The 25,505-nt window shown below is 43.1% G+C and overlaps 2 protein-coding genes across 9 annotated transcripts in view; one reads left to right on the top strand and one right to left on the bottom strand.

Annotated features, from left to right (window-relative positions):
- EVL (Enah/Vasp-like) overlaps nucleotides 1-15,406 on the top strand; it is a 213,035-nt gene extending 197,629 nt beyond the window's left edge. For 5 of the 8 annotated variants that reach the window (XM_074996525.1, XM_074996520.1, XM_074996523.1 and 2 more), the window contains 7 exons: nucleotides 3,381-3,441; nucleotides 4,919-4,982; nucleotides 6,560-6,626; nucleotides 6,735-6,794; nucleotides 12,124-12,190; nucleotides 12,634-12,691; nucleotides 14,814-15,406. In XM_074996525.1, coding sequence (XP_074852626.1) covers nucleotides 3,381-3,441; nucleotides 4,919-4,982; nucleotides 6,560-6,626; nucleotides 6,735-6,794; nucleotides 12,124-12,190; nucleotides 12,634-12,691; nucleotides 14,814-14,851 — 415 coding nt within the window. In that variant the 3' untranslated portion in view covers nucleotides 14,852-15,406. The remainder of the gene's footprint in view (nucleotides 1-3,380; nucleotides 3,442-4,918; nucleotides 4,983-6,559; nucleotides 6,627-6,734; nucleotides 6,795-12,123; nucleotides 12,191-12,633; nucleotides 12,692-14,813) is intronic. The other 3 variants (XM_074996521.1, XM_074996524.1, XM_074996527.1) reach the window with 1 other exon arrangement.
- A 2,476-nt stretch (nucleotides 15,407-17,882) lies between these two features.
- DEGS2 (delta 4-desaturase, sphingolipid 2) overlaps nucleotides 17,883-25,505 on the bottom strand; it is a 28,102-nt gene continuing 20,479 nt past the window's right edge. Inside the window, exon 3 of the mRNA XM_074996528.1 lies at nucleotides 17,883-18,209. Coding sequence (XP_074852629.1) covers nucleotides 18,063-18,209 — 147 coding nt within the window. The 3' untranslated portion in view covers nucleotides 17,883-18,062. The remainder of the gene's footprint in view (nucleotides 18,210-25,505) is intronic.

Raw genomic sequence — 25,505 nt, 5'->3', positions numbered from 1 at the left:
TACATTGGCCAAACTGGACAGTCTCTATGTAAAAGAATAAATGGACACAGGATGAATTTTAATAAAGACAAATGCAAAGTGCTCCACTTGGGAAGGAACAATCAGTTTCACACATACAGAATGGGAAGCGACTGCATAGGAAGGAGTATGGCAGAAAGTGATCTAGGGGTAATAGTGGACCACAAGCTAAATATGAGTCAACAGTGTGCTGCTATTGCAAAAAAAGCAGACATGATTCCGGGATGAATTAAGAGGTGTGTTGTGAGCAAGGCATGAGAAGTCATTCTTCCGCTCTACTCTGTGCTAGTTAGGCCCCAGCTGGAGTATTGTGTCCAGTTCTGGGCGCTGCATTTCAAGAAAGATGTGGATAAATTGGAAAGCATCCAGAAAAGAGCAACAAGAATGATCAAAGGACTAGAGAACATGACTTATGAAGAAAGGCTGAAAGATTTGGGTTTGTTTAGTTTGGAAAAAAGATTGATGGGGCACATGACATCAGTTTTTAGATATCTAAAAGGGTGTCATAAGGAGGAGGGAGAAAACTTATTCTTCTTGGCCTCTGAGGATGGAACAAGAAGCAATGGGCTTAAACTGCAGCAAGGGAGGTTTAGGTTGGACATTAGGAAAAGGTTCCTCACTGTTGGTGGTCAAACACTGGAATAAATTGCCTAGGGAGGTTGTGGAATCTCCATCTGTGGTGATAGTTAAGATCAAGCTAGATAAATGTCTATCAGGGATGGTCTAGACAGTAGTTGGTCCTGCCATGAGGGCAGGGGGGCTGAACTCGATAACCTCTCAAGGTCCCTTCCAGTCCTAGCTTTCTATGATTCTATGAAACATCCCTGAATATTTCTGATTGAGAGTCCTGTTCTCCAGATGAGTACATTTTCCTGCAACTGCCAGGCAATAATCACACAACACAACTCTCCCATCCAACTCACAGTCTATAAAAGAGACAAGGCAGGTGAGGTAGTATCTTTTATTGACTCAGATTCATTTGGTGAAAGAGACAAGCAAGCTTTCAAGCTTTCTGGGAGCTCTTCTTCAGGTCTAGAAAAGGTGCTCTATGGGGAATCTGCACTGCAATTAAACTCCTGCAGCTGGCCTATGTCACCGGCTATAAAACTGCTGTGTAGTTGTGGGGATCCTGCCTGAGCCTGGATAGCTATACAGCAGTTTTGTAACCCAAGCCTGATGAGCCCAGATGATACAAGCAACTGCTGGTGTTCAGTTGTAGTGTAGTCATACCCAGAGTATCACAACTAAACACGGTGGACAATTCATGGTGTGTGGTTTTATGCTTTGAAGATGGAGTAGGCCTGAGTTTGCTTTCGGTTATGCTGGTGCAAATCAAGATTGACTCCATTCATGATGTGAGCAGAGGTTGGGTGAGTGGTTTTGGTAGGATTAATTAACTGATGTTTGCTCAGAGCTTTGGAGATGTACAGCACTATGTAAGCACGACGAATTATGCTGATGATTAAATGAAAACCACCAACAAGCCACACTTCCCCCCCATAACCTTGGTGCAGAACTTGGCAGAAATGTGGCGTGTTTTCTCATGTGCTTTTACACACAAAGCAGAGCTTGAGAATCAAATGTGCATGCTCCCGCTCACCAAAAGTCACATTATCCTTGTGGCTAATGTGCTAAAAGGAAAAAGAGAGTAGAAACTGAACTATGCTCGCTTTCCTCTGAGCAACATTAAGGTTTGTAAGTCTCTCTAGGGGCAAGAGCAAGAGCAAGGCAGCATGAACTCCCAGAGCGACAATGGCTAATTCAGCCAGAATTCCTCTTGTGCTGACTCTGCTAGCTAGGGTAGGTGGAGGGCCATGGTCCCCTCACTTCCAGTCACTAGAGTGAGTACTAGTGCATGTTGTGCATGTAGGAGCAGGAGACAAGCCACAGCCTTTCCAGAAGCTCCTCCCACTTTCATAGTCTGCTAGGTTTAATTGCACCGTGTCCCTCATAGGAACTGAGGTGGTTACATACTAGCCTCTGTCCCATCCTTCTGCCAGGATGTGACTGTTCTTTTATAAATAGGCTTGGCAGAACTCAATTTTGTTTTTGTTTATCATTTCAATAGATAATATCATTGTTTGGCTCGGCATAGTTTTATATTTTTATAGCTTTATTTTCTCAGTTGTGAAAACTAAAGCGGCAGGGGGGATGGTAATCAGACAAAAAATATTTTGTGACAGTAGATGTTGAGATTCAAAAAGTTTAAGCTTTGAAACTGTTAAAATGTAAGTTGTCTACACATACAGCCTTAGAGTAACCTCTGATAGCTTGCCAAGCAGCATTTGTTCTTGCTTTGCCTATTAGTACAATTACATTTTTCTGCATAGACATATGTTTTCAGCTGATTGTACATTGAATTTGTTGTTTCTCCTTATTTACTGATAGAAATCAAATCCTTCCAAGCTTGCTTATAATTCACGGCCATTTGTAATCCATTTACCTATTGGGCCCAAGTATTCTTAATTCAACTTTCTCTAAAGCCCTAGAATGCTGACGGTACCAGGAATTGGAAGCCTTAACAATTCTTCTGCCTTTGGATTGGCTTTTGGGCATCCAGAACCTCCCAAGATCTGTCAGAGACACAGCACTATCCAGATGAAAGTCCAGGCCCTAGCACTGGGCTCCTCCTGGCTTCCTTTCCCCTCACCCATTGCTAGCCTGACATCCCCACCCAGTAGACTGTGGCACAGCAGAAATGTAAATGTGTCCCCAGGCAGCACTAGCTGTTCTGTGGATGCCCTTTGAGGCTGGTGGTGAATGGGGAGTAATGTGCATTTCCCTCAGCCCCGCATCTCCATGCCCATGTGCAGATCCTCAGGCCTACAAATTCCTCTCTGTGGGTCAGTGTTGGTGGGTGCAGAATGGCTGAGTTCTGAACATGGAGAGCCCACTCTGCATGTGGATTTTTAGGGGGGAAATAATCTGGCTCAGTCTTAAAACATCTTCTAGAGTGGACTGTATCTGTCCTTTGTGTTATAGAGGTAGCCCTATACCTTGCAAGAAATTGCCTCTTAGTTGCTCAATACCATGTACAGCTGGATTCCTTCCCTTCTTTTTTCCTTTCCCTTGCTCTGTTCCTTTAAACTATATAACCTCACTTTTCTGTATAGACCCCAGCCTCAAAATATTGATCCCCTGGCTGAAGATCTTGCTTCACAGAGGCCTAGTTTGGGTTCTTTACCATTGGTCAAATCTTATGCAGCCAACGTGTTCAGTCTTCTCCTAATGAAGTTACACAGCAATGAAAGATAATCCCCACCAAGGCACGACTCAGTCTTTTCAAATGACAATTGAAGACTTGTGCAGGAAAGGCATTTCAAAAGGGTTGACTTTCTCCTATATTTTACCCCCGTGCAAAGGAGGAAAGCAGCGTCGCAGTCCGACAAGCCAGCTGACAAAAAGGAAGAGGAAAGCCAAAATGTAAGTGAAATGTTCAACAGCTTTGTGCGCCTGTGAAGTAAAAAGGAGTCTCCCTTACCAACTGATGTGTTGCAATCACTTGAAGGCTGGAAGCACCATACTTGCCCACTGCAGACACAATATAATGACTAGCAAATGTTTGTACGTTCAACCAAATACAGGTTGAACCTGCCTAGTCTGGCACACTTTTTTCCAGCAACATCAATGATCTGGGAAGATTGTAGTTAGCAGGACAACCACTCATCATGGTTGTGGCCAAGTTTCCCATAGTCTCATAAAGTTTGTTTACAGCCGCCGGTCCTGGCTTTCAGTCTTCTGTGCTGTAATTTGCCCCTAAATGTCTTCAAAGAGCCCCGTAAGCAGTGGAGCTGTTGGTAAAGCTGCTAGACAATATTGACCTCCTGTCTGGCAAATTCTCTTCTCTGGCAACGGTCCCGGGGTGCCAGACTGGAGAGGTTCAACCTATACAAGCTAAATTCAGCTGAAACAAGAATCCCCTTCTTATTCACAGGCCAGATATTGTCTAAACCACACTGGTGGTTCCTCCTTTTCACACTATGCTCACAGTGGTGTTTTTAAGGTTGAAGAGACCTCCACTTCATTTATCCCTCAGGAATATTTGCGCCACCCCAAAGGAAAGGGGTGGTAAAGCCAAAGGGGGTGGTAAATCCAATTAGTATCTCATTCATATCAGTTCCGTAGTAACAGAGAGTAAGCCGTGCTAGTCTATACACTATCAAAACAAAAAGCAGTCAAGTAGCACTTTAAAGACTAGCAAAATAGTTTATTAGGTGAGCTTTCGTGGGACAGACCCACTTCTTCAGACCACAGCCAGACCAGAACAGACTCAATATTTAAAGCACAGAGAACCAAAAACAGTAAGCAAGGAGGACAAATCAGAAAAAGATAATCAAGGTGAGCAAATCAGAGAGTGGAGGGGTGTGGGGGAAGATCAAGAATTAGGTTGAGCCAAGTATGCAGACGAGCCCCTATAGTGACTCAGAAAGTTCCCATCACAATTTAAACCATGTGTTAATGTGCCGAATTTGAATATAAAAGTCAGCTCGTCCACTTCTCTCTCTAAAACGGAGCGATAATGTCTCTTCAGTAACACACATACCTTGAGGTCATTGACAGAATGTCACTGTTACAGTTTGCTCTCTGTTCAGTGCGCTGAGGGGGTGGAGATCAGTTGAGTTCCTAGTTGAAAAGTGTTCCCCTGAAAAAGAAAACACCAACCACCTTAATGTCTCCTGCTTATTAGTCTTAGTGAAAGAACCAGTGTTTAAATGAACATGGGAGTGACTTACCATCATACCACTGAGGATGTCCCCTCATGTCAGCAGTGAGGCACGTGGGCAAGAAGCTTGTTTTGATACTACCTGTGCTGTGGATGAACGAAGAACATCCATCAGTGACTGTTCACTTGAAAAACATTGAGTTGAAATTTAGGAACTGTCTTATTTTTCTTTTGTAGGAAGATGCTAGCACCTCGCCTTCACCAGTCACACGAGGCCCTAGCCAGCAGCAGAATTCTTCAGGTATTCAGTGTGATTTTTGGCACCTTTCATCTTCTCCTTAATCCCTGAAATGTTGTACCATTGGTATCTGGATTTGTTGTCTTAGCTCTGAGTAAGGGGAATTTAGTCACAGAACATTGTCAAATGGTTGGTGTTCTAAATCTCTTTAGAGCAGTAAAGGCTGAATGGGAATTTTCTTCTCAGAACAGTATAAAGACACATCAGTCAAGCTAGGTGTGTGGGCCCAGAGTCTCAAACATACCGAAATCGGTGAGAGTTAAGCCCTTAAGTATCTTTGGGAATATCGACCTTTATTCCTAAGGGTCAGACCTCCCTATACTTCATTATGGGAATTAAGAGGAGCTGCACTAATTTATACCCAGTGAGGATCCAGACCAAATGTTTTCCTCCCTTAATGCAGTTGCTAATGACAATGGGCCTGATCCTACAAGGTTCTGTGCCAAGTGAATTTAGAGAGGCTTAGCACCTAACAGAACTGGGCCCTTAACATAATGTGGTTTTCTGTGAGGAAGCTGAGAACAAAAGATTAAATAAAAGATCAGCTACAAATTATGCAGACAACTTGGAGGTGGTCCTCGGCTACATAAACCCTAAAAGGAAGCCTTTCCAATAAAATGAGCACTTCGGGCTTATCTTCATTTAAAACCCATCCGCTTAAGATGTGCTGATGTATCACTATAGTGAAAAAACTTCCTATGCTGACAAGAGGGCTTCTCTTGTCCATATAGTTACTCCACCACCCCAGAAAGCAGTATGATTGGTGAATTCTCCCACCAACATAGCGCTCTCTACACAGGGGCTTAGATCAGCTTAACTGCATTGCTCTGGGATGGGGATTTTTCACCAACCCCCACTTCAAGGCAACATAGTTATAGTGATTTAATTTCCTACTGTAGACCAGTAGAGGAATCCTCTACCTTTGTTCATTCTATAGACCAGCTTGTAAGCATGAGAGCCTCTTGTAGACTCAGCTTCCCAATATCCTGCTGGTTTACGGTCAATGTGCTTCATACAGCAGCACACCAGGGTTGCCTGTGGTCCCCAGTTAATGTCTGTCACTTTAATGAACCAGTTGTCACAATTAGGAGATGAGGCGCTTTAAATTTAATGAAAGTCTAGAAAAAATAAAAATATTGTAATTGAATGAAAATTATTTTCATAGTATGTAGTCCATATTTCTTTTTCCTGTCTGAGAAGTTTCTGTATTAAAAAAACAAACCTCAGAATTCCATATCTTTTTAGCACGAAGTTTAAAGATCACCTTTCTTGCTTGGCGTTAGCAAAAGGGGATCAGGCAGCATTGCCTCTCCTGTGCACAGATTTTTTACAAATTCTATTACAGTTAAGAGCATCAGTCATTATGGCTAGGTTGTCTGCTCCCTTAGATACATCTTTAGAAGTATGCATGCTGAATGGATGTGAGCAGCACATCTCAAAGAACACCAGTTATGGAAACAAGTAACTGTCTTATCCCAGCTGAATGAATAAATATGTGTATATAAGAAAAACAGTTTCATCCTTTTGCTGTGTAATGGAGAAAAGCAGAACAAATAGCAATTCTTTAACTTACTTTACAGATCCTGGGAAGAAGCCATGGGAAAGAAGCAATTCTGTTGAAAAGCCTGTATCTTCATTACTCTCCAGGTGAGCTGCACAGATTACTGCCTAGGATAGTAGCACAGTCTGGACTGTAAGCATGCTATATTCATAACATGTGCTCAATTCATGTCGTCTTTCATTCCATTGCCATAGAAATCCATCAGTGAAGAGTCTTGAAGCTAAGAGCCCCATACAAACCCAACCACCTTCTAGGTACTGAAAAATAATCTGGCTTCTTAACTGTCTCATCTTGTCCCTTTACGTCGTTGGTGCAGCCTCTAACATTCCTTTTGTCTTTGTCATGTGTTTCCACAGTCTGTTGTGATTTGCTTTTGTCTTCTGCTTTACCAACTCTGAGCCAGAACTTGGACTAGATTGGGCTGAGTGTGAATTTGCCCCAGCTGATACCAAAGGAAGTCTCACTCAGTGGTAGTGCTGTGAAATTGCCCTCTGATTTCTATCCCTCAGCCCTCATTCAAATAAGCCTATGGTTTAGTATCGCTGAAGTCAATGGGACTTAAGCACATGCTTCAGACTAAGTGGTGCTTATGTAGTTTCCTAAATCAGGGCCGTGTCTCTACTTCCCTGAAGGTAGGTGTACAGAGCAGTTATTTTGAAATAACAGCCATTATTTCGAAATAACTTTGTGAGCATCTACACTGTGCACACACTATTTCGAAATAATTTCAAAATGGTGGTTGGCTTATTTTGAAATAGGTAAGCCTCATTCCAAGGGGAATAGTGCCTGTTTCTAAACAGGGGCTGGGTAGGCAGAGAATAGAGCCTATTTGGAAATAAGCTCTGTTGTGTGTAGAAACTCTATTTTGAAGTAGCTGCGGGCTATTTTGAAATGCATTTGGTGTGTAGCAGCGTTATTTTGAAATAAGCTCTACCAGAATAGCTTATTTTGAAATTATGCTGCTGTGTAGACATCACCTGAATAAATTGGGAGCACAGTGTGCCACAAGGAAGACAAGGGGTTGTCTGGTGGGTGTCTCCATTACCTCGCAGCCAAAAAAACCCTCTTCAACAGAGTTTACGGAGTGATCCTTCCTGACAGGAAGAGCTAGTATTGCCCGGCATCCAAGAACACCCAAAAGCAGAACCCTTTGGGGATCTGCACCCAGAGAGGAGAAGTTATTTTTCCATAAAGTATGGAACATGTCCAGTGCAGAGTGGGGAAGGCAGAGTGAACTGGAGAACAGCATAGGAGCCACCAAAAAGGGCACCCAAGAAAGTGGAGACAGGAGTGGTCTGCTTTTGAAGGTGGGCAAAATTGAAGGGAAGAGTCCAACAAAGCTTATCCATTCAACCTGCAAGCACGATACACTGCTGATTGCAAGTATTGAAACGTTAGGTGTGACAGTGGAGAGCTAGAAAGAGGGTTTGTTCCAGTCCCTAGCCCGTACAACAATGTAGCTATCATAGAGGGTCTGAGCGTTGTATGGAAAAGTTAGGGGTTGGACGTGAGGCACAGGTGCTTTAAATTGTTCGTTTCAGTAACAAACACCTTCTCCTATTTGACAGTTTTTTGTGCTATAGTGTAAAGACACAGAAAAACAAGTGGGTGATGGCAGATGTCCTGGGATGCTATGTTAAATATGTGGGTTAAATCCTGTCCCAAGTTTTCATTGACCGCAGTGGGGTGACACAGGGGTAACAAAAGACAAAATTTGGCTGTTTTGAGTGTATTCCAAATCCATCATATTAAGTCTGCTCCTAAATAAGTGCCAGTTTTCAGTAGATACAGATTATCATAGTATTCCCTATGCTGCAAATGCTGTACTAAAGCTGGTTTTCATGGCATAACTGCTGTTTGGAGGATGTTCAGTGAGAAGTGTATTCACTTTCTGTTCAAGTTCTAGCACAAGAAACTACTCTGCTTGTTCTCTCACTCATACACTTTGGGGGTGGGATTTTCCAAAGCTCACCCTCTTGGCCCAGCTCAGCTCCTGTTGGAGGCAGTGGGAGCTTGACAACAACCAGAGAGAGAAACCACCACCGAGTCCCTTCAGAAAACCCCATTCGCAATCAAAGATCAACAAGAAGTGGATTACCCAGAAGACACTGAAGTTGGCTTAAGAGAAAAGAGCATTGAAGATCAGAAGAGATGTTTCTGAGATGGCAGAACAGCAATATAGGATGAAATGCAATGAGGTAAAGAAAGCAGCCAGAAGGGATAAGGAGAAATGGTTAGAGGAGCAATGTGAACATATTGACAGGTATTATGGTGAATGTAAGACCAGGGAGGTGTATAAGACAATTAGGAATATTAATAGGAAATGGCAACCGAAGCAGATGGCAATCAAAGATGAGAACGAAGAAGAGCTCATGAACAGGGAGAAGCTTGTGCAGTGATGGACGAGATATTGCACCGATCTGTACAAAGCGCAGTTGGACCCAAGTGTCTGAGAGAGACTGACTGAAGAGTTGAAAGAGATATCTCCCCTGAGCATCGAGAGCGAGACCGATATTTCGAAGGAGGAAGTAGAAAAAGCAGAGAAACGGCTAAAGAACAACAAGAGTCCTGGAAAGCATGATTCAGGAAATACACCAACTATGTAATATAGCATAGAAAGAAGGGAAGGAGCCTAAGGAATGGACAAGATCTGTGCTAGTGACAATACCCAAGAAAGCAAGTATATTGAAGTGCAACAACTACAGAACGATTGCCCTAGCAAGTCATCTAGGTAAGCTGCTGATGATGATACTGACTGAGAGATTAAGATTGCAGATAGAAGAATAGATAGCAGATGAGCAAGCAGAATTCAGAAAAGACAGAAGTACCATATAGCAGATATTGGCACTAAGACTGATAGCGGAGAAAGCTCAACAAAAGAAGAAAAATGTATACACTTGCTTTGTTGATTTTCAAAAGGCATTTGACGGTACAGATCAGAAAGTGACTTGGGCAGTGTTGGAGTCATACGGAATGGATAGCGGACTGATATGGTTGTTGAAAGATATCAATGATAATGCGGGCAGCGGTGAGAACATGCAGGGAGTTGGGAAGTTGAGGTATGAGAAAAGGAGATCCAATATCGCCAAATATCTTCATTGCACATCTGGAGAGAGCAATGGACAAGATCAGGGAAGAGGTAGAAGGGATGCCTGTGCACGGGAAAAGAATTAACTTGAGGTTCGCAGATGATATAGTTATCATTGAGGAAGATGAGGAGAAGTTAGCAAAAATGGTGATGGTGTTAAACGAAGAAGAGAAGCCGTATGGACTGATTATGAACATCGGTAAAACAAAAACAATGGTATTTGGAGATAAGGAAATAGGAAGGAAGATCAGTGTCGATGGTATTGAACTAGAAAATGTAGAGAAGTTCACGTATCTGGGGAACAACATAACGTATGATCTAGATTGTAAGAAGGAAATAGCAACTAGAATAGTGAAAGCAAAAGCGAGTTTGAAAATGATGGATAAAATCTGGAAAAGCAAAGCGATTACCTTAAGAATGAACCTGGGCGTCTTGAAAACGTGTGTATTCAGCAGCATGTTGTACGGATGTGAGACATGGGTGATAACGAAAGATTCGAAAAGAAGAATATTGGCGTTCAAAAGGAGTTGTTCTAGAAAGATTCTGAGAATAGCATGGATGCGGAAAGTCACCAGTGAGGAATTATATAGGAAGTAGTCTACAGAAACTAAGCCACTCTGCACTGCATAGGGAAAGATGGAATGAAACAGTGAGAAAGGCAGCAGACACCAACAGACGCTGAGCCCACAGTTGATGATGATGATAATGATGCAATCTTACTGATAGCTCATTTGAGAAGCACAAGGATCAGAATTTAGGAAACACAAAGGACTTGGTTGTGCAACTGAATCAATGCCAGGCTTGCCCGAGGAAGAACATATACTTCAAGATGATAGCAGAGCCAAGACTGAAATGTTCCATTAGACACAGAACACTTAATCTTTTTCTAAAACTCTTTATAAGGAGTTGCACAGTTCAAAAAAGGGTTCATAACCTCTGTTGGCTATTTTAGCTCAGCAGGCCTCTCTAAACGCCAGCATTCTCAGTACCGTCCACTGCCATGCCCTTGGTGATAGAAAAGAGATGGGACTCAGGTGTAGTAACACAAACCTGAAGTCTTTAGGATATTGAGCCAAGAAACAATTTATCAGGCTGCAGCCTCCACGCTCGGCCTGCCCAAGGCAGGACTTGGCAATATGGTGGATTGCAGATGATGTTCACTAATGTGGTGAAAGCCATCTTTTTTTTTTTTTTGGCTTTGCCATTCTTTTAGCAGCTAAATCCTGAACAGTCAAGAGTGTTTATTTTACAGAAAATACAGGGGTGAGAGGGAAACATAATTTTCAAATGTTTGAGTCAGCAAATGATAGTGCAGACTTCCAGCACCTGGTACAGTAACTACATAGTGGTGGTGTAACTGTGCTTGTCCCAGGATTTTAGAGACTCAAGGTGGGTAACGTCTTTTATTGGCCAGCATCTATTTGTCAGAGAGACAAGCTTACATGGAGTTTCTTTTTCAGGTCTGGCACCAAGTTGCTCACACCTGAAAGGAATTCCATGTAAGCTGAAAAGCTTGTCTCTTTTCACCAAGACAAATTGGTCCAATAAAAGATATTCCCTCCCTTGTCACAGTAAATAATTAACAGCCATGAAGAGTGCCCCTAATGTAGCCACAGAATTATCTAGAACTTAATATGTGTCAGTACTCTGCATAAAGTGTTACATTTTAACCAAACTCTCAGCCTCTCCCCTGCAGTTAAGATTGGAAAACGAGATCTTTCAGCTGGAGCGTAGCGATCCCTCCCGTCTGCTGCTGCAGTGTCGTGCTGCTTGCTTCACAAGAGAGCTGCAAAGTGCTCTGGAATGGAGCATTTTAAAATGTTAACTTAGATGCTGTGTGTTGGGATTTCGTCTAGCTCAGGGGTTCTCAACCTTGCTCTCCCTGGGGCCCTCCCCTACCCAATATGCTGTAAAAACTCCCAATGCCCCCAGTTGCAGGAGGGGGCTTGGAGCTCTGGACTTCAGCCATCAGGTGGGAGTTGGGAGGATGGGGGGTTTCAGGGCTCTGACCTGTGGGGGCACTGGAGCGCTAGATGGAGGAGAATACCAGGGCTCTTGCAGCTTCAGCCCGACAGCTCCAATTCCAGTCCTGATTTCAGCACCATGGGGCAACCCTGGGGCTCAGGGCTTCAGCCTCATGGCTCTATTCCCAACTTCACAGGTTTCAGCCGCACTGGAACTTGTGCATCCGGCTTTAGCCATGTAGCTCCACTCCTGGCTTCAGACCTCCCTGGGGCACTGGGATTCAGGGTTCCCAGTGATTCTGCTCTTGGTTTCAGCTCCACATTTCAGCTGTAGGGCCCAACAGCCCCCTGAAACCAGTTCGAGGCCCCAGGGGGTCATGGGCCCCTAGTTGAGAACTACTGAGCTAGGCCTTGTTCGTAGTCGCTGGCAGCACGTACCTTAATCATGGTGACTGTAGCAAACACCACATGGCCTAGTAACTGTGGCAGAGAATTGATTGTCTCCTTTATCCTTTGTTTCCATTTCTCCAGGATGAAGCCCGTGAGCAGCAGCAATGATGTGGCTATGGATGCATTAGATTTTGATCGAATGAAGCAAGTGAGTGAGTGGGGTCTTTGAGCTTAGGGCGTTTGATATGGGCAGCCATCTTTCCCCTTTGTGTTTGTCATACCTGAAGGGCAACTCTTTAGCCAAAATGAAGATCTTAACCTCATTTCTTGCCTTTTCTTTGCCCAAACTTACAAAGCTCCTCTTACGGAGGAGGCCAGAGTAGTTCATAGTGGTTTATTGAAGCTCAGAGGGAAACAGTCCCACTGCTATTGGATCAATGTACTAGTGCAGCAACACCGCCCCCTTGTCCCTGGTACATCAGCAAGAACCGGACTCAAGGCTTCGGCTTACCAGAACACAGGTCTTTGCCACAGGGCCTAAAAGAGCAAAGTGACTTAGCTGGCAGCAGTACTAGGTTTCAGTTGCCTATGGAGCAGCTAGTAAAGGAGGACATGGAATTCTGAGCAGACATTTTTGTTTTGTCTCATCAGGAAATACTGGAAGAAGTTGTAAGAGAGTTACACAAAGTGAAAGAAGAGATAATTGACGGTAAGAAATAGAAAAATAATTGATCTGTCCTGAGAGGTTTCACTCAGATTCAACACACAAAAAAACAGAAGCTGCAGAGAGTTCCTCAGGAAGTACTTTTACAACTGCAGGTTGAATCTCTCTAGTCCAACACGCTGTCATCCAGCAACATCCATAATCCTGCATGATTTTACTTAGCTGGACGTCCACTTATCGTGGGTGTGGCCAAGTTTCCCATGGTCACGTAAAGTTTGTTTCAGCGCTCAGTGTTCTGTGCTGTTATTTAGCTGTAATTTACCCCAAATGTCTTCTAAGAGCCCAGAAGTAGTGGAAGCGTTGGTAATGCGGCTAGACAACATTAACCTCCTGTGGTCTGGCTAATTCTCACATTTGGCACTGGTCAGTTCCCAAGGCTGCTGGACTAGACAAGTTCATACAGTACTTTCCAATAAGCTCTTAGTTATTTATGTATTAGTTATATGTAGATTTGAAATGTATCACAAATATGGGTGGGACCATTGCTCAGAGGCTGTGATGGAACCACATGAGGCAGAAGTATCTACCTGTACTGAGTTTTGATCACTCAGTTGCATGTTTACCTGCCTTGTTCATCTGCTCTGTTCTAAAAACTGGAATGCAAGGCATTCAGTCTGAATCTTTTCAGTTTTGCTTTGCCTTTGGGGATGGTACAGCTTTTACCTGCCATCCTGATTTCACAGTCAACTGTGTATATTTATCAGAGCTTCAAGTAAGAGATTTTTACTAGCAATACAGAGACTGTACTCTTTCATGTGCACCTGAGATGTTGAAAACTGTGCAAGCACTGATTTACATACATACTAGAAAGAAGGAAGTTCTGTTGTCCTTGGTCTTTGAGTTACTCTGCTATGCTATGAATTTATTTACCTGTGGTAAATAGAATTTTAAATCCTCACGTACAACAAAAACTGAGCTTCTTCACTTGTGTGTGGCTTTGTTCATTCAGCAAGCTTTGCCCTACCTTAAACAAACTAGATTCCAATACTGGCTACTTTGCTAGCAAAGAAAACACCGTTGGCAGTGTTCCAAGACCAAAGGTTATTGTTTATACAGAAATAAAAACACTCCACTACAGAATGCTGGGTCATTGACCTTGTTGCTAAGGCAACTGAAAGGAAGCAGGAAGAAATCTTGTTTTAAGTATTTACAACTCTGTCATAATTTACTGTGTGAGTATTATTAATTATAAATGGTACCATGTCAGAGCATTGGTGTGTCAAGGGGGTGGTTCTGCAAAATCCCCACAGTGCATCCAGTAAATGGTGTACTACCCTACACTGTGGCCAAATCCTCCTTCCCAACAGCTGCAGTGATCATAAGCTGAATCTCAGAAGATCTGTTTATGTCATAAGCTTGAGGTGGGGAGTTGCCATATTTCAGCAAAATACAGTTTTCTAGAATGATTTTGAAACTACCTAAAATACTAATTTCTGTAGACTGTGACGGTCAGTAGGGCCTTGTAAGACTTTCCAGGCATCTCAGCACTAGCATAAAGTGAACAGGGTGGTCCAGCGGTTAGGTAGAGAAAGGGGAATCTTAATTCTTCAGTTTTGATCCCACCTGCCTGTATGACCTACAGGCTAAAACTTGACCTGGGCATGTGTACACACAAGTGCAATATGAGGCTTAACTTATAAAACACGGGCCAGTACCAGAGAAATGTGACCCTTACTTGTGTGTTTTAGTACCATTTTTAGTGCCTTTTTAATAATACAATAAATTGTTTTACTAAGATTTGTGGTTTAAGGGTGGTGTAAGGCAGCCTCAGTGTGCTGCTATTGAAATCAATTAGAGTTTTGCCTTTGATTTCAGTGGGAACAAGAGGGCAATGTGGGTTGTGTAGGGGCAAATTTTAACAGGAAAAGCAACAGTCAGGCATGCACAGGAAAGTACAAAACAGAGCAGCCCTTTTACCCACACTTTCTTACTGCCTCCTTTTTTCCCCCCGCGTCTGCAATCCCACCCTTCAAGCCCCTGGCTATGCAACTTATGCTGCCCTTTACACCAGTGTGAAACTTACACCACTTCTGCGTTTGCCTCTGAGTATTTACTGCCTGTCACTGGGAGTAGTTGTCTGAATTAATCTTTTGGTTTGGTTTTCCAGCCATAAGGCAGGAGTTGAGTAGAATCAGTACAACATAAGGACTGCACAGCACCAGCAAGGTACTAAGGATGCTAGGAGGATTGGATCATTTCTAAGTGTACCAAGGTCATGCAAGATGGTGAAAGAGGACACCTGCACTGTCTTTGTTCTTAAACCCTTTTTATTAGCAGACTGAGCACACGTTGAAGCTTGCTGCTGCCTTGGATTTGCTTCATTTTAAAAGTCTTAATCTAAAGAAAATATTAAGTTTTAAATTTCTGGATTTTTTAGATTTCATCTGACACTGCACATCAGATTTGTCAGCCTTTTTTGTATTTGCTTATTTAAATGTATTATGTTTCTTTTTAGTAGTAGGTAAGAAAACGTGAACCATTTGCTTTTAATAGATTACTTCAAAGTAATTTTACTGGTAGTCTGCAATGTAAATGAAGACCCTTTGCCAACAGAAGTGTAGTGTGGCATCACCAGAAGAAACAGAGACATGTTAGTTGTCAGCCGACGAGTTCTTTGACTCAGTTATCACAATATTAAAATGGTACGTCAGTGCACCACAGTATCTGTGTTCTTATTGGTAATAAACTGTTTATTGTCCACCTGACCCTGCTTTTTTTTTGTTTTGTTTGTTAGTGGTTTTACCTTTTCACTTGAATTTTGCTGGGTTGCTGAGAGTTAATAAAGTGAGCAGGAGAGGCCTGTCATGCAGCATTAGCCAGAATCTGGCCAAGCAGGCAACACCATACCTGCTGCCCTCCTTCCCTGAGCACTCATTGGAGCAGCAGTGCTTGAAGAACTATGCTGCTACCCCTATTTTCCTGTAGCAACTGAGGTGCCAAGCCTTACCCTGGCCCTGTGTGCAGTGAGCGAGGCCTGACTGAAAAGAGGCTATTAGAAATTGGAACTATGGCACCCCAGAGTCTGTCACAGCCCTGCCAACTCACATGGTCATCAGTAACATCTGCTGACTTGTACTTGGTCCCACAGCTCCACTCAGACCACCGCTAACCCCTCCACTCTTAGTCCCTATGCCATGACTTTTGTGAACCATATTTTGTTGTATTTTAGAAGTCTGTAGCCTGCTCAGAGCACAGGTGGTGACTACACTGACAATGCTGGTGCAGCTTTACTGTGGTCTAAAAACTTCCCACAGTTGCTCATGTGGACCTGCTACAAGCAAGGCTGTGGCAAGGGCTGCTGTTAGACAACATTTCAAATGGAATTTGGCATTTCAACCTTTCTGGTACCCTGCAGTCCCAGCAGCAATACTGGTATTGAGTACTTGACCTTTACTTTCTCAGAATATCCATTCAGCTCTGCTTGTGCCATAAATAGTTCTGAGTGTTTCAGCTGACTTGGGTCCATATAAAATTGATGTGTGGAGAACCTTTATCCTCCTGCCCTTGATTTTGTATGGTATGGGGGAAAGCAAAATGGTTTCAGCTCACTTAAGACTGTCATTTTCTCTCCCCAGCTGCTAGTGTAGCTCCTGGATCAGCTTTTTAGACACTCCTAGCATGTGAGTTGTACAAATGGCTTAGTGATGTCTACCCAGCTAGTCCCAAGGATGAAGCACACATGGTATTTTGTTGAATGCTGCTTTTTTTTGTAGATTAAAGCAAGTAATAGGGCAGTAGCTAGTACAACCGGGGAAAGATGGTCAGGTTGCCTTTAATGTTAGGCATTTGCTTAGCACTCTAGTTTATTAATTTTTCCTGAGTGTCTCAGTCAGGGTTAAGAAATCTGCTGGACTGGTTTATACCATAAATTAAGAGCAGAATGGAAGATAGTATATGTTTAGAAAGACATTGTGACATGTACAAATGCTTACTAGTAAGGGAACAGTGTTAGTGTTTAGTCTGTTAAATAGGAACAAAGGCAGTTCAGAACTGAGTGCAGTTTTCCTATAAGAGGTAAGGTTTAGTATTTTTCTAAATTACTTATCCTCAGAAAGCTTATGGAATATGGTACTGCTCTCATGTATAATGCCCATCTATCTATCTAGACATGCTGTGTCGAGTCATGCTTACAGACATTACAGAGGGTTAGCTCAGCAGAGCTAATGCAGAAAAAGTTGAATGAGCTAAGCAGTCCTGATTGTTAAATGAATCAAAAGAAAACTATTTCAACAGCACATTAACACATGGTTTAAATCATGATGGGAACTTTGAGTCACTATAGGGGCTCATCTGCATACTTGGCTCAATCTAATTCTTGACCTTCCCCCCCACGCTGATTTGCTCACCTTGATTATCTTTTTCTGATTTGTCCTCCTTGCTTACTGTTTTTGGTTCTCTGTGCCTTAAATATTGAGTCTGTTCTGGTCTGGCTATGGTCTGAAGAAGTGGGTCTGTCCCACGAAAGCTCACCTAATAAACCATTTTGCTAGTCTTTAAAGTGCTACTTGACTGCTTTTTGTTTTGATAGTGTATAGACTAGCACGGCTTCCTCTCTGTTAATATTTCAAGGGGAGTTTGCTTGGCCAACTTAAATCAGCATTGATTAAAGATTTAAGTTGATTGCACATAAGAATAGGAAGTGAAGTTTATTTTTTCCATTTGCTAGAACAGAAAGTCAGTGGATGTGACAGATCATACCAATGTGTTACTCTGACAGTAAAATTCCATAGGTTCACCGCCCCTGCTCCCTTTTGGGTCTCACTGCCTTCTCCATCCATGAGGCTATATCAGTATTGAAGCAACCACTGACCCACCTGCACTGCTTAAAAACTAAGATGTAGGCCAGAACCAACTGTTTTTTGAAGTAGAACATACATACAGCAATCACCTGATCCAAGGAAGCAGAGAGTCCCAGTTTGCTCTTGAGTTCAGGCTGCCTCCTGGCTGCATAGACCTATTAAGGCAAGCCAAGCACCTGTTTGAAATAAGTTTCTCCATTCTTCCCAGGAGAACCTGCACCCATGCTGCAGCCATTCAGGGCCCTGGTGAAAGTGGTGGGGAGGGGAAGTTATATTTTCAATCTAGATTAACTGTTTCAATAAACTATAAAAGATATTTCAGCTATTGTAGCCTTCACTATGAAAGTATATGTATGACAGCCTGCCAAAGAACCATGTTACATAAGCAAAAATTCTTTTATTAAAAGTTACAGTATTTTAAAAGACAGTGCCTGTGGATTGTTTTAATGTAATTATTTTACTACAGAAAAGATAAGTGCATAGGAACTATTCAGATCCTTACCTCTAAAAATAGTTATTGATTTTTTTAAAACATTAAATGAAGATGCTAAAGCAAGTTATTGGTTTTCAGGTGCTAGTTTGCATATTCTCTTAATCCGGGAGTAAGGACCAATGCTGTCATCAAAAACAAAATCCCAGAGAACTCGAACCCAAGACTGGTGCTGAGGAAGTTTGTCATAGTATTCTGGTGCTATCTTCTTCACCTGAAAAGAACAAGAGGCATGTAACCAGCACTGCATTGTCAGGGGTCTTCTGTAGCTAAGTTACAGGGGTCAAGTAAGGCACAACTTAACTCTTAGATCCACAACATTGTCTCAGTGAAAAGCACCCCATATCAAAATCTGATGTATGACTATAAATGCTAGAGCACTTTCACCAACTTTCTAGCTGACAAAAGTTAGAGTGCCATATTTTCCTCTTTACTAAAAGACTGTACACGAATACTAAGTCCACTTTGTAGGACTCTGAAATACTTCAGCTACAGACTTGAAGTAGAAACAAGTTTAGCTGTAGCCTCTAAATTTTGTACTACTACATTCTGTAGCTGATTTGTCAGTTTACATTCATCAGAATTTCCAGCTCTAAAGTGGGTCTCTGTCCCACAAAAGCTCATCACCTAAATTATTAACCAAAGCCACTGAAAAAGATAGTCCACACCAAGTCCAAAATAACCATAACCGTATGTCTGTCTCCACATTTCCCTTCCACTTACACATCTAAGGCTGATTTTGAGATGGTCAATATGTTTCCTGGATTCATTCCAGCGGCTTAGAGCAAACATTTCTCTGTCCCTGCTGCATCACAGACAAGACCCCTCAGACTGCAATTGTTCTCAGGTCAAAAAAGTCTCCCTTCCATTGGCTTACCTGAACACCCCCCATGAGCAGTGTCTGTAAAGGTTAACCCTTTCCCTGCATTAAGTGTTCAATATCTGAACAAGTATCAGAGATAGCTGTGTTAGTCTGTATCTTTGAGAACAAGAAGGCCTGTGGCACCTTATAGATAACATTTTGGAGCATTATGCTCCAAAAAATCTGTTAATCTATAAAATATGAAGTTACTTCAAAGCCATTTTTATGTGAAGTGTAGTTTTGGCATGGTGTTTGTGTCAGAGGAGGTAGGGGTGGCATGAAAAAAAGATTAAGAATGCATGAAATTGGGAAGCAATAGCAACTTTGGCACTAGCAGTACAGTGGTGATTTAGTTGCTATTATTGATAAACAGTTCACGTCCCCATTTCTCCATGTACTTCAGCATAGCCACAAGATACACCACTGAGCTGCTGCACAGACCTAAGATTATTTGTACCTAGGCAGCAAGGTAGCAGTTTGTTTTGTTAGACTACAGACAGTCATGTAGCACTTGAAAGACTAGCAAAATAATTTATTAGATGATGAGCTTTTGTGCAGCAGACCCACCTCTTCAGATCTGTTTATCAGCTCTGAAAAATTGGGTCTGCCCTATGAAAGCTCATCACCTAATAAATTGTTTTTAAGGTGCTACATGACTGCTTGTTTTCTTATCTAGGCCTTTTTTTTTTTTAATTGAACTCAACCCTTTAGGCAAATAAAAGCCATAGGCTACGTCTACACTAGCCCCAAACTTCGAAATGGCCACTCAAATGGCCATTTCAAAAGTTTACTAATGAAGCGCTGAAATGCCTATTCAGCACTTCATTAGCATGTGGGCGGCCGCAGCGCTTCGAAATTGACGCGGCTCACTGCTGCGCGGCTCGTCCCGACGGGGCTCCTTTTCGAAAGAACCCCGCCTACTTCAAAGTCCCCTTATTCCCATGAGCAGATGGGAATAAGGGGACTTCGAAATTGACGTGGCTCATCCAGATGGGGCTCCTTTTCGAAAGGACCCCACTGCCTTCGAAGTCCCCTTATTCCCATCTGCTCATGGAAATAAGGGGACTTTGAGTAGGCAGGGTCCTTTCGAAAAGGAGCCTCGTCGGGATGAGCCGTGCAGCGGCGAGCCATGTCAATTTCAAAGTGCTGCGGCCGCCCGCATGCTAATGAAGCGCTGAATAGGCATTTCAGCGCTTCATTAGTAAACTTTGAAATGGCCATTTGAGTGGCCATTTCGAAGTTTGGGGTTAGTGTAGACACGGCCATAGTGTCCCAGATAGAGCAGCAGAGCTGAAAGCAGAGTTCCTTCCAGAACATTTACCTGCTAATTAAAGGGCACTGTTTAAAAATTCATCAAGGTTGTAGACTGCAATAAAAATTCCCCGATTCAAACTGACTTTTGAGACAGTCTTCCCACGGAGCTAGTTATATGTAGCCATTTGACCTTCAGTGAAAGGGTTTAAGAAGTTCAGTTAAAGTGTAAACCAATACTGGTTACATTGTAAATGCCTTTACCTGTTTTTATAGTTCTCCCTTAGCATGAATTGTGCAATACATGCCCAAGAAAAGAAGAAGTTAGTGAGGGTTTGGCTGCATGGAGCTATACAAATGCAGGGGCTGAAAGACACCAGAGAAGATTCTGGTCAGCACATCCTGCTATCTTGTAAAATACCATTGTTTCTATTAGAAAAGATTCTTCACTTCCTATTTAAAAGCTGTTTGTAAAGGGGTGATCTGCAGTATTAGAACAGTTCCTTCATTTCACTCTAGTGATGAAGATCAGGACCCATTTGCAGTTATGTATTAATTCAGGAAAGAGGTTGATTGTATGGATAAGGTAAGCCCTAGCAGCTAGGGGAGATGGATTTAGACCCTTCACCTGTCAGAGTCCCTATATGACCATAATTATATTAGTTTTGTGCATCAGTTCCCCCTCCTTTTGTAAAGTCAGGATAACCCTCTCTTTCTGCCACCTCTTGTCCCTTTGCCTTTGTAAGCATCTTGGGGCAAGCCTTAGTGTGGGTCTGTCCCATGAAAGCTCATCACCAAATAAATCATTGTTAGTCTTTAAAAATGCTACATTTCTGCTCCTTCCCACTGGAGTGGAAACAAAACCCTACATGGTGGTTGAGAAAACAAAATTTTGGGCCAGCTGATTCATCCAGGATATGAAAGTAACAGCCTTACTCTTGCACCACTGTCAGTCTTCTTTTGCAATGGCCCTGGATAAACAGGGGCTTGGTTTAATGTGCCAGCAGAAGCTCCCTCTAACAGTACATTTCTATTAGCTGCACCTCCATCTCACAATGAGGCAGTTATTCCATAATGACTGAGTCTTACTGAGCACCACCCCTACTTCCAGCAGCTGTGAGGTTTCTTCTGCCTGCCACAGGGGTCTGGGCACAGACTGATTACTCAACAGGCATTGAGCACCTCATTACATGGGTCTCCACTCCCATGGGAAAGTGCCCTGCTCTACTTAAACTCCTGCCCATGGTTTGATGTGAACTGGACAAAAAAAATGGTGCTGTTCAACCCCAGGCCTGAGAGCTGCTAGTTAAACTGGGTTACACTGCACAGGTTGAGCAGGAGGAGAATTATATGCTCCCCTCCCCCTCGTAAGCTCATATGTAAAAAAAGCCCCCAGTGTTAATAAGCAACCCAAATGACTTACCACTTACATGTGTTCAGCAGAGTTAGAGCCCACTCAGAACTTTTTAGGCTAAATCAATTTAGTACTAGGAGAACAGCATCGATGCTTCAGAAAGTTTTCCCCAAGCCATCCCACCACGCACAGGAGAGGGAGTGATATGGTTCCCAAAAGCCACCATTTCCAAGCGTGGAGGCAGGTGCTAAGGGACTAGTACCCAAGAGATATGCTGAAATGATTTGGAGTAGCTTCACTGTTGGACATAGGCAAAGGGGCACGCTGAGGTGGCAGGGCTGGTGTGGTAAGAGGCAGTGTGTGAAGCACTTTTGTCTCTCTGGTTCAGTTAGGAATGGCAGTTGTGTAACAGTACCCAGGGAGGAATAACTGTACCAACCAGCTCTGTGGCTGGTACCAACACAGAACCACTGTGTAAGGAGGCATCATCCCATGCAAATGATTTATTGGGTAATTAAAAAGCTTATGACAATTCTCCTGCTGTTTGCCACACTTACAGTGCAGCTACATGTATGTCATGTCCTAAATATTGATTAGCTACTGTCTGAACAACATTGGCCTAATGTTTCCTCTATTATGACATGGTGGAAAAGCAGAACTGTGTAGAACTCTAGCGCTTTTATTATGGGATATTGAAATAGAAGCTCTGGAGTCCTATTCAGTTCTGCTTTGTAAGAGCTGAGTTGCTCCTGTAAGAAAAACTCCAACCTGCAAATAGCTCGCCTGATCAGTTGTCTATGTCAACAACATCACAGAGAATGCTGCATACGTACTGGTTTGTAGATGAGGAAAAGTATGTTAATGCAAGTTTTAAAATAAAAGCCATAATGACTGACAAACAGAAGTCAAATTGCTATTAAATGTACTTTGGACTGTCAGCTGTTGTAAGGCGCCTCCCTTTAGCTCTGTTACCTGCTACAGTGCTGCTGTGAGCCCGAGCCCTCAAGAATGAAATTTCATTTGTTCAGAAAATGGCAGCATTGTGACAGGCGTACAGAACTGAAGTGTTCCCTGTAAGTTCGGTACTTTGGTGGCCACACAGGAGAGTCAAATACTGCCCCCCCCCGCAAGCTGATTAGCAGAGCACCCACACAGCGCAGCCTTTGCTTCTGATGGTGCACATCTACACATGCCTCCATGTGCATAAAAATTTATTCGGCCCATGGAAAAACTGGTGCAGGGTTTTCCAACCTATGGGTCCTGACCCAGACATGAATTGTGGTTACATCTGAAAAGGATTGCAGGCTGGACTGGGCACGTGTTTGAGGAGCCATTCATGCTGAAGTGGTACTCAACATCTTAAATGGATTAACAGTCATCAATTAAATTGAGTACCATTTCGGCACTGCAGGGCAGGGCAGGGCACTGCCTACCTGCATGGGAAAAAGGCAAAGGGGCAAAGAGCTAGCGAGCCAGAGAAGGAGCAGTGCCCAGCTCAGGGGAGGTTGGGAGGCTTAAACCTGGCAGGGGGACAGAGCCAGTCAGGACTCCATGCCCCAGTCAACTTCCAGCCTCTGCAGGAGGTTAGGGTTCCCCCCACCACCACCACTGGTTCCTGCAGTTGGCACTTGCCAGCCAGGGCTCTGCCCATGCTGGCTTCCAGCTGTGGAGGGTTGGGGTCCCCCATCCCTACCCCAGGTTCTGGCAGCTGGCACTTGAGGGTCCTGAGTGTCACTCCCATACCTCCTGAGTATGACTCCCTTAGCCTCTGAGTGTGGGGTTTAAGCTGGGGGAGCAGTTTGAGGATGAGTGTCCTTCCCCCTGCCACAACTCTGATTAACTATAGTAAATTTAGTGTTTGTACTAATGTATTTTCCTGTTTTCTATCAAATAACTAATATGAATATATAAGTCTGAGGGGACACAATTTAATATTCTTACCTCAGGCACAAAATTAGCTGGTTACAGCCTTGCTTCTCCACTGTCATCCCCCCCAGCCCCATTTTTTAATTGCCTTTGGTCGCCATGTCTTCCTGAATTATCACAATGAGTTTCCATCTGGAAAAGGTTGGGAACCACTGAACTAGAGGGAGCACTGACTGTGAGCCAGCTCCCAAATCCTACTCCTGGTGGATTCAGGAGTTTCCTGCATTATCAGGGGAAGTCACTTGACAGCTCTCTCAGTTCCCACCCCCCACCTGTGATGTGGGGATACCAATAATCCCTTTTCTCACAGGGCTGATGTGAGGTCTTAACTTACCAGAGAACATGCAGAGCTGATAGCTTCAGATGGAAGACCCTACAGAGGCCAGAAACACTTCAACAAGAAACAAATAGTTGGCAGCTGGTATGTTAAGGCCAGTGCTTATCAACCACACCTGTGTTGCCTCATTGCTTGCTGCTACTCCCCCTTTAAGCACCTGCTGTTTCTTCACTTACATTGCTTGCCAGCACTTTGGAAGAAGGAGCAATCATTTGTTCAGCACCTAGGCACTGTGTGGTACAGGGCCAGGACTGGAGCTCACTGTATTCATCATCTTCCAAAATAAGCACTGTTCTACTCCCTTTGGATTACATATCATGTAAGCAGAGGAAAATATAGTCCTGGCCACAAACTGCTGAAAGTCTAAGGAGAGAGAACAAGTCTTATGAGCTAGTTAATTCCAGTGCTCCACTTATTTGAGGAAGTCTGTAAGTCTAGTAAGCCCGGTTTGACACCCTACCCAGAACTTCCCCCAAATGTTTAATGAATAACTCTTCTGCCTCACGTAAGGCCTGCTGTTAACAACAGAACCTTTTCTACCCACTTTAACAGATCCTCCCCCCCCACCGCCAAGTGTGCTGATCTCCCCCTCCCCCACACCCACCGCACTTCCTTTAATTTGGAGTATTTTTACAAGGCCATCAGTTCTACAGGTAAGTAGGATGCGTCTTTGTATCCCTGGTCAGAAGAGAACACAATATTAAATTTGATAGTGAAAATCTACACCAGAACCTAGCCAGCCTTTAGCATCGGGTGTTTTTATTTAAATTGGTACTTAAAGAGCAGGATCCTACTTTCCTGGGATAGAAGAAAAGCAGTCATCCCACACCTCACTGAAGGAAGATGAAGGCTCTACCCACATCCTACCAGGCTTATTTTAAACAGCTACTAGGTAACAGCATAGCCCATTGTTTCCCATTTCTATTCAGGAGATAGTCCTAGGTCACACTGACACATATTTGCCCCAGTGGCAAACATGTTACTTGGGGCAGTCTGAATGAGCCATCTGTGGTAGCAGATTAAAGCTAAATATCAATGTCTGATAAACAAACCAGTGCAGTACAAGGTCCACATATTTCCTTGTGCTCCCATTACGTGCAAGACCTGATCATACAGAAACAGTTCCTGTTGTGTACATGCTGATGAAGCAACAGATTCTATACCTACAGGGACAACTACATTAGAAGATTCAACTATTCCAAGGTGAAGCACTGCCGCTAAGTAGAGCTGATGAAATAACTTGTTTCAAGAAGTTTTCACATGGAGAGCTTTAAAAAAAGGCAGTTTCAAATCAGTGCTGTGGAGAGCTTCTAGCACCACCCATTCCATTCTAGCCAGTCTGCTTCAATGGAAGCAGTGTGATGTGTACAAAGTCCCTCCAACTGTTGCAGTACTTGTATATTGTGCTATATCCAATATATCTTATCATAGCTTCCTAGAGCAGGTGCAGCACGTGTCAATCTTTGATCTACTGAATTGTAGGGGGTTGCTGTAGTATCCAGACCCCAGGCTGGGTGTTTAATTAACCACTCAATAAATACAGAGAGGAAGCCGTGCTAGTCTATACACTACCAAAACAAAAAGCAGTCAAGTAGCACTTTAAAGACTAGCAAAATAATTTATTAGATGAGCTTTCATGGGATAGACCCACTTCTTCCAAGTCACTATAGGGGCTTGTCTGTATACGTGGCTTAATCTAATTCTTGACCTTCCCCCCCCCACCCCTCCACTCTCTGATTTGCTCACTGTTTTTCTGATTTGTCCTCCTTGATTACTGTTT

This window comes from Carettochelys insculpta, chromosome 6 (assembly GCF_033958435.1).
Source record: "Carettochelys insculpta isolate YL-2023 chromosome 6, ASM3395843v1, whole genome shotgun sequence".
Classification (NCBI taxonomy): Eukaryota; Metazoa; Chordata; order Testudines; family Carettochelyidae; genus Carettochelys; species Carettochelys insculpta.
Note: the sequence above shows the minus strand (reverse complement) of the source record. Positions and strands in the feature narration are given on the sequence as shown.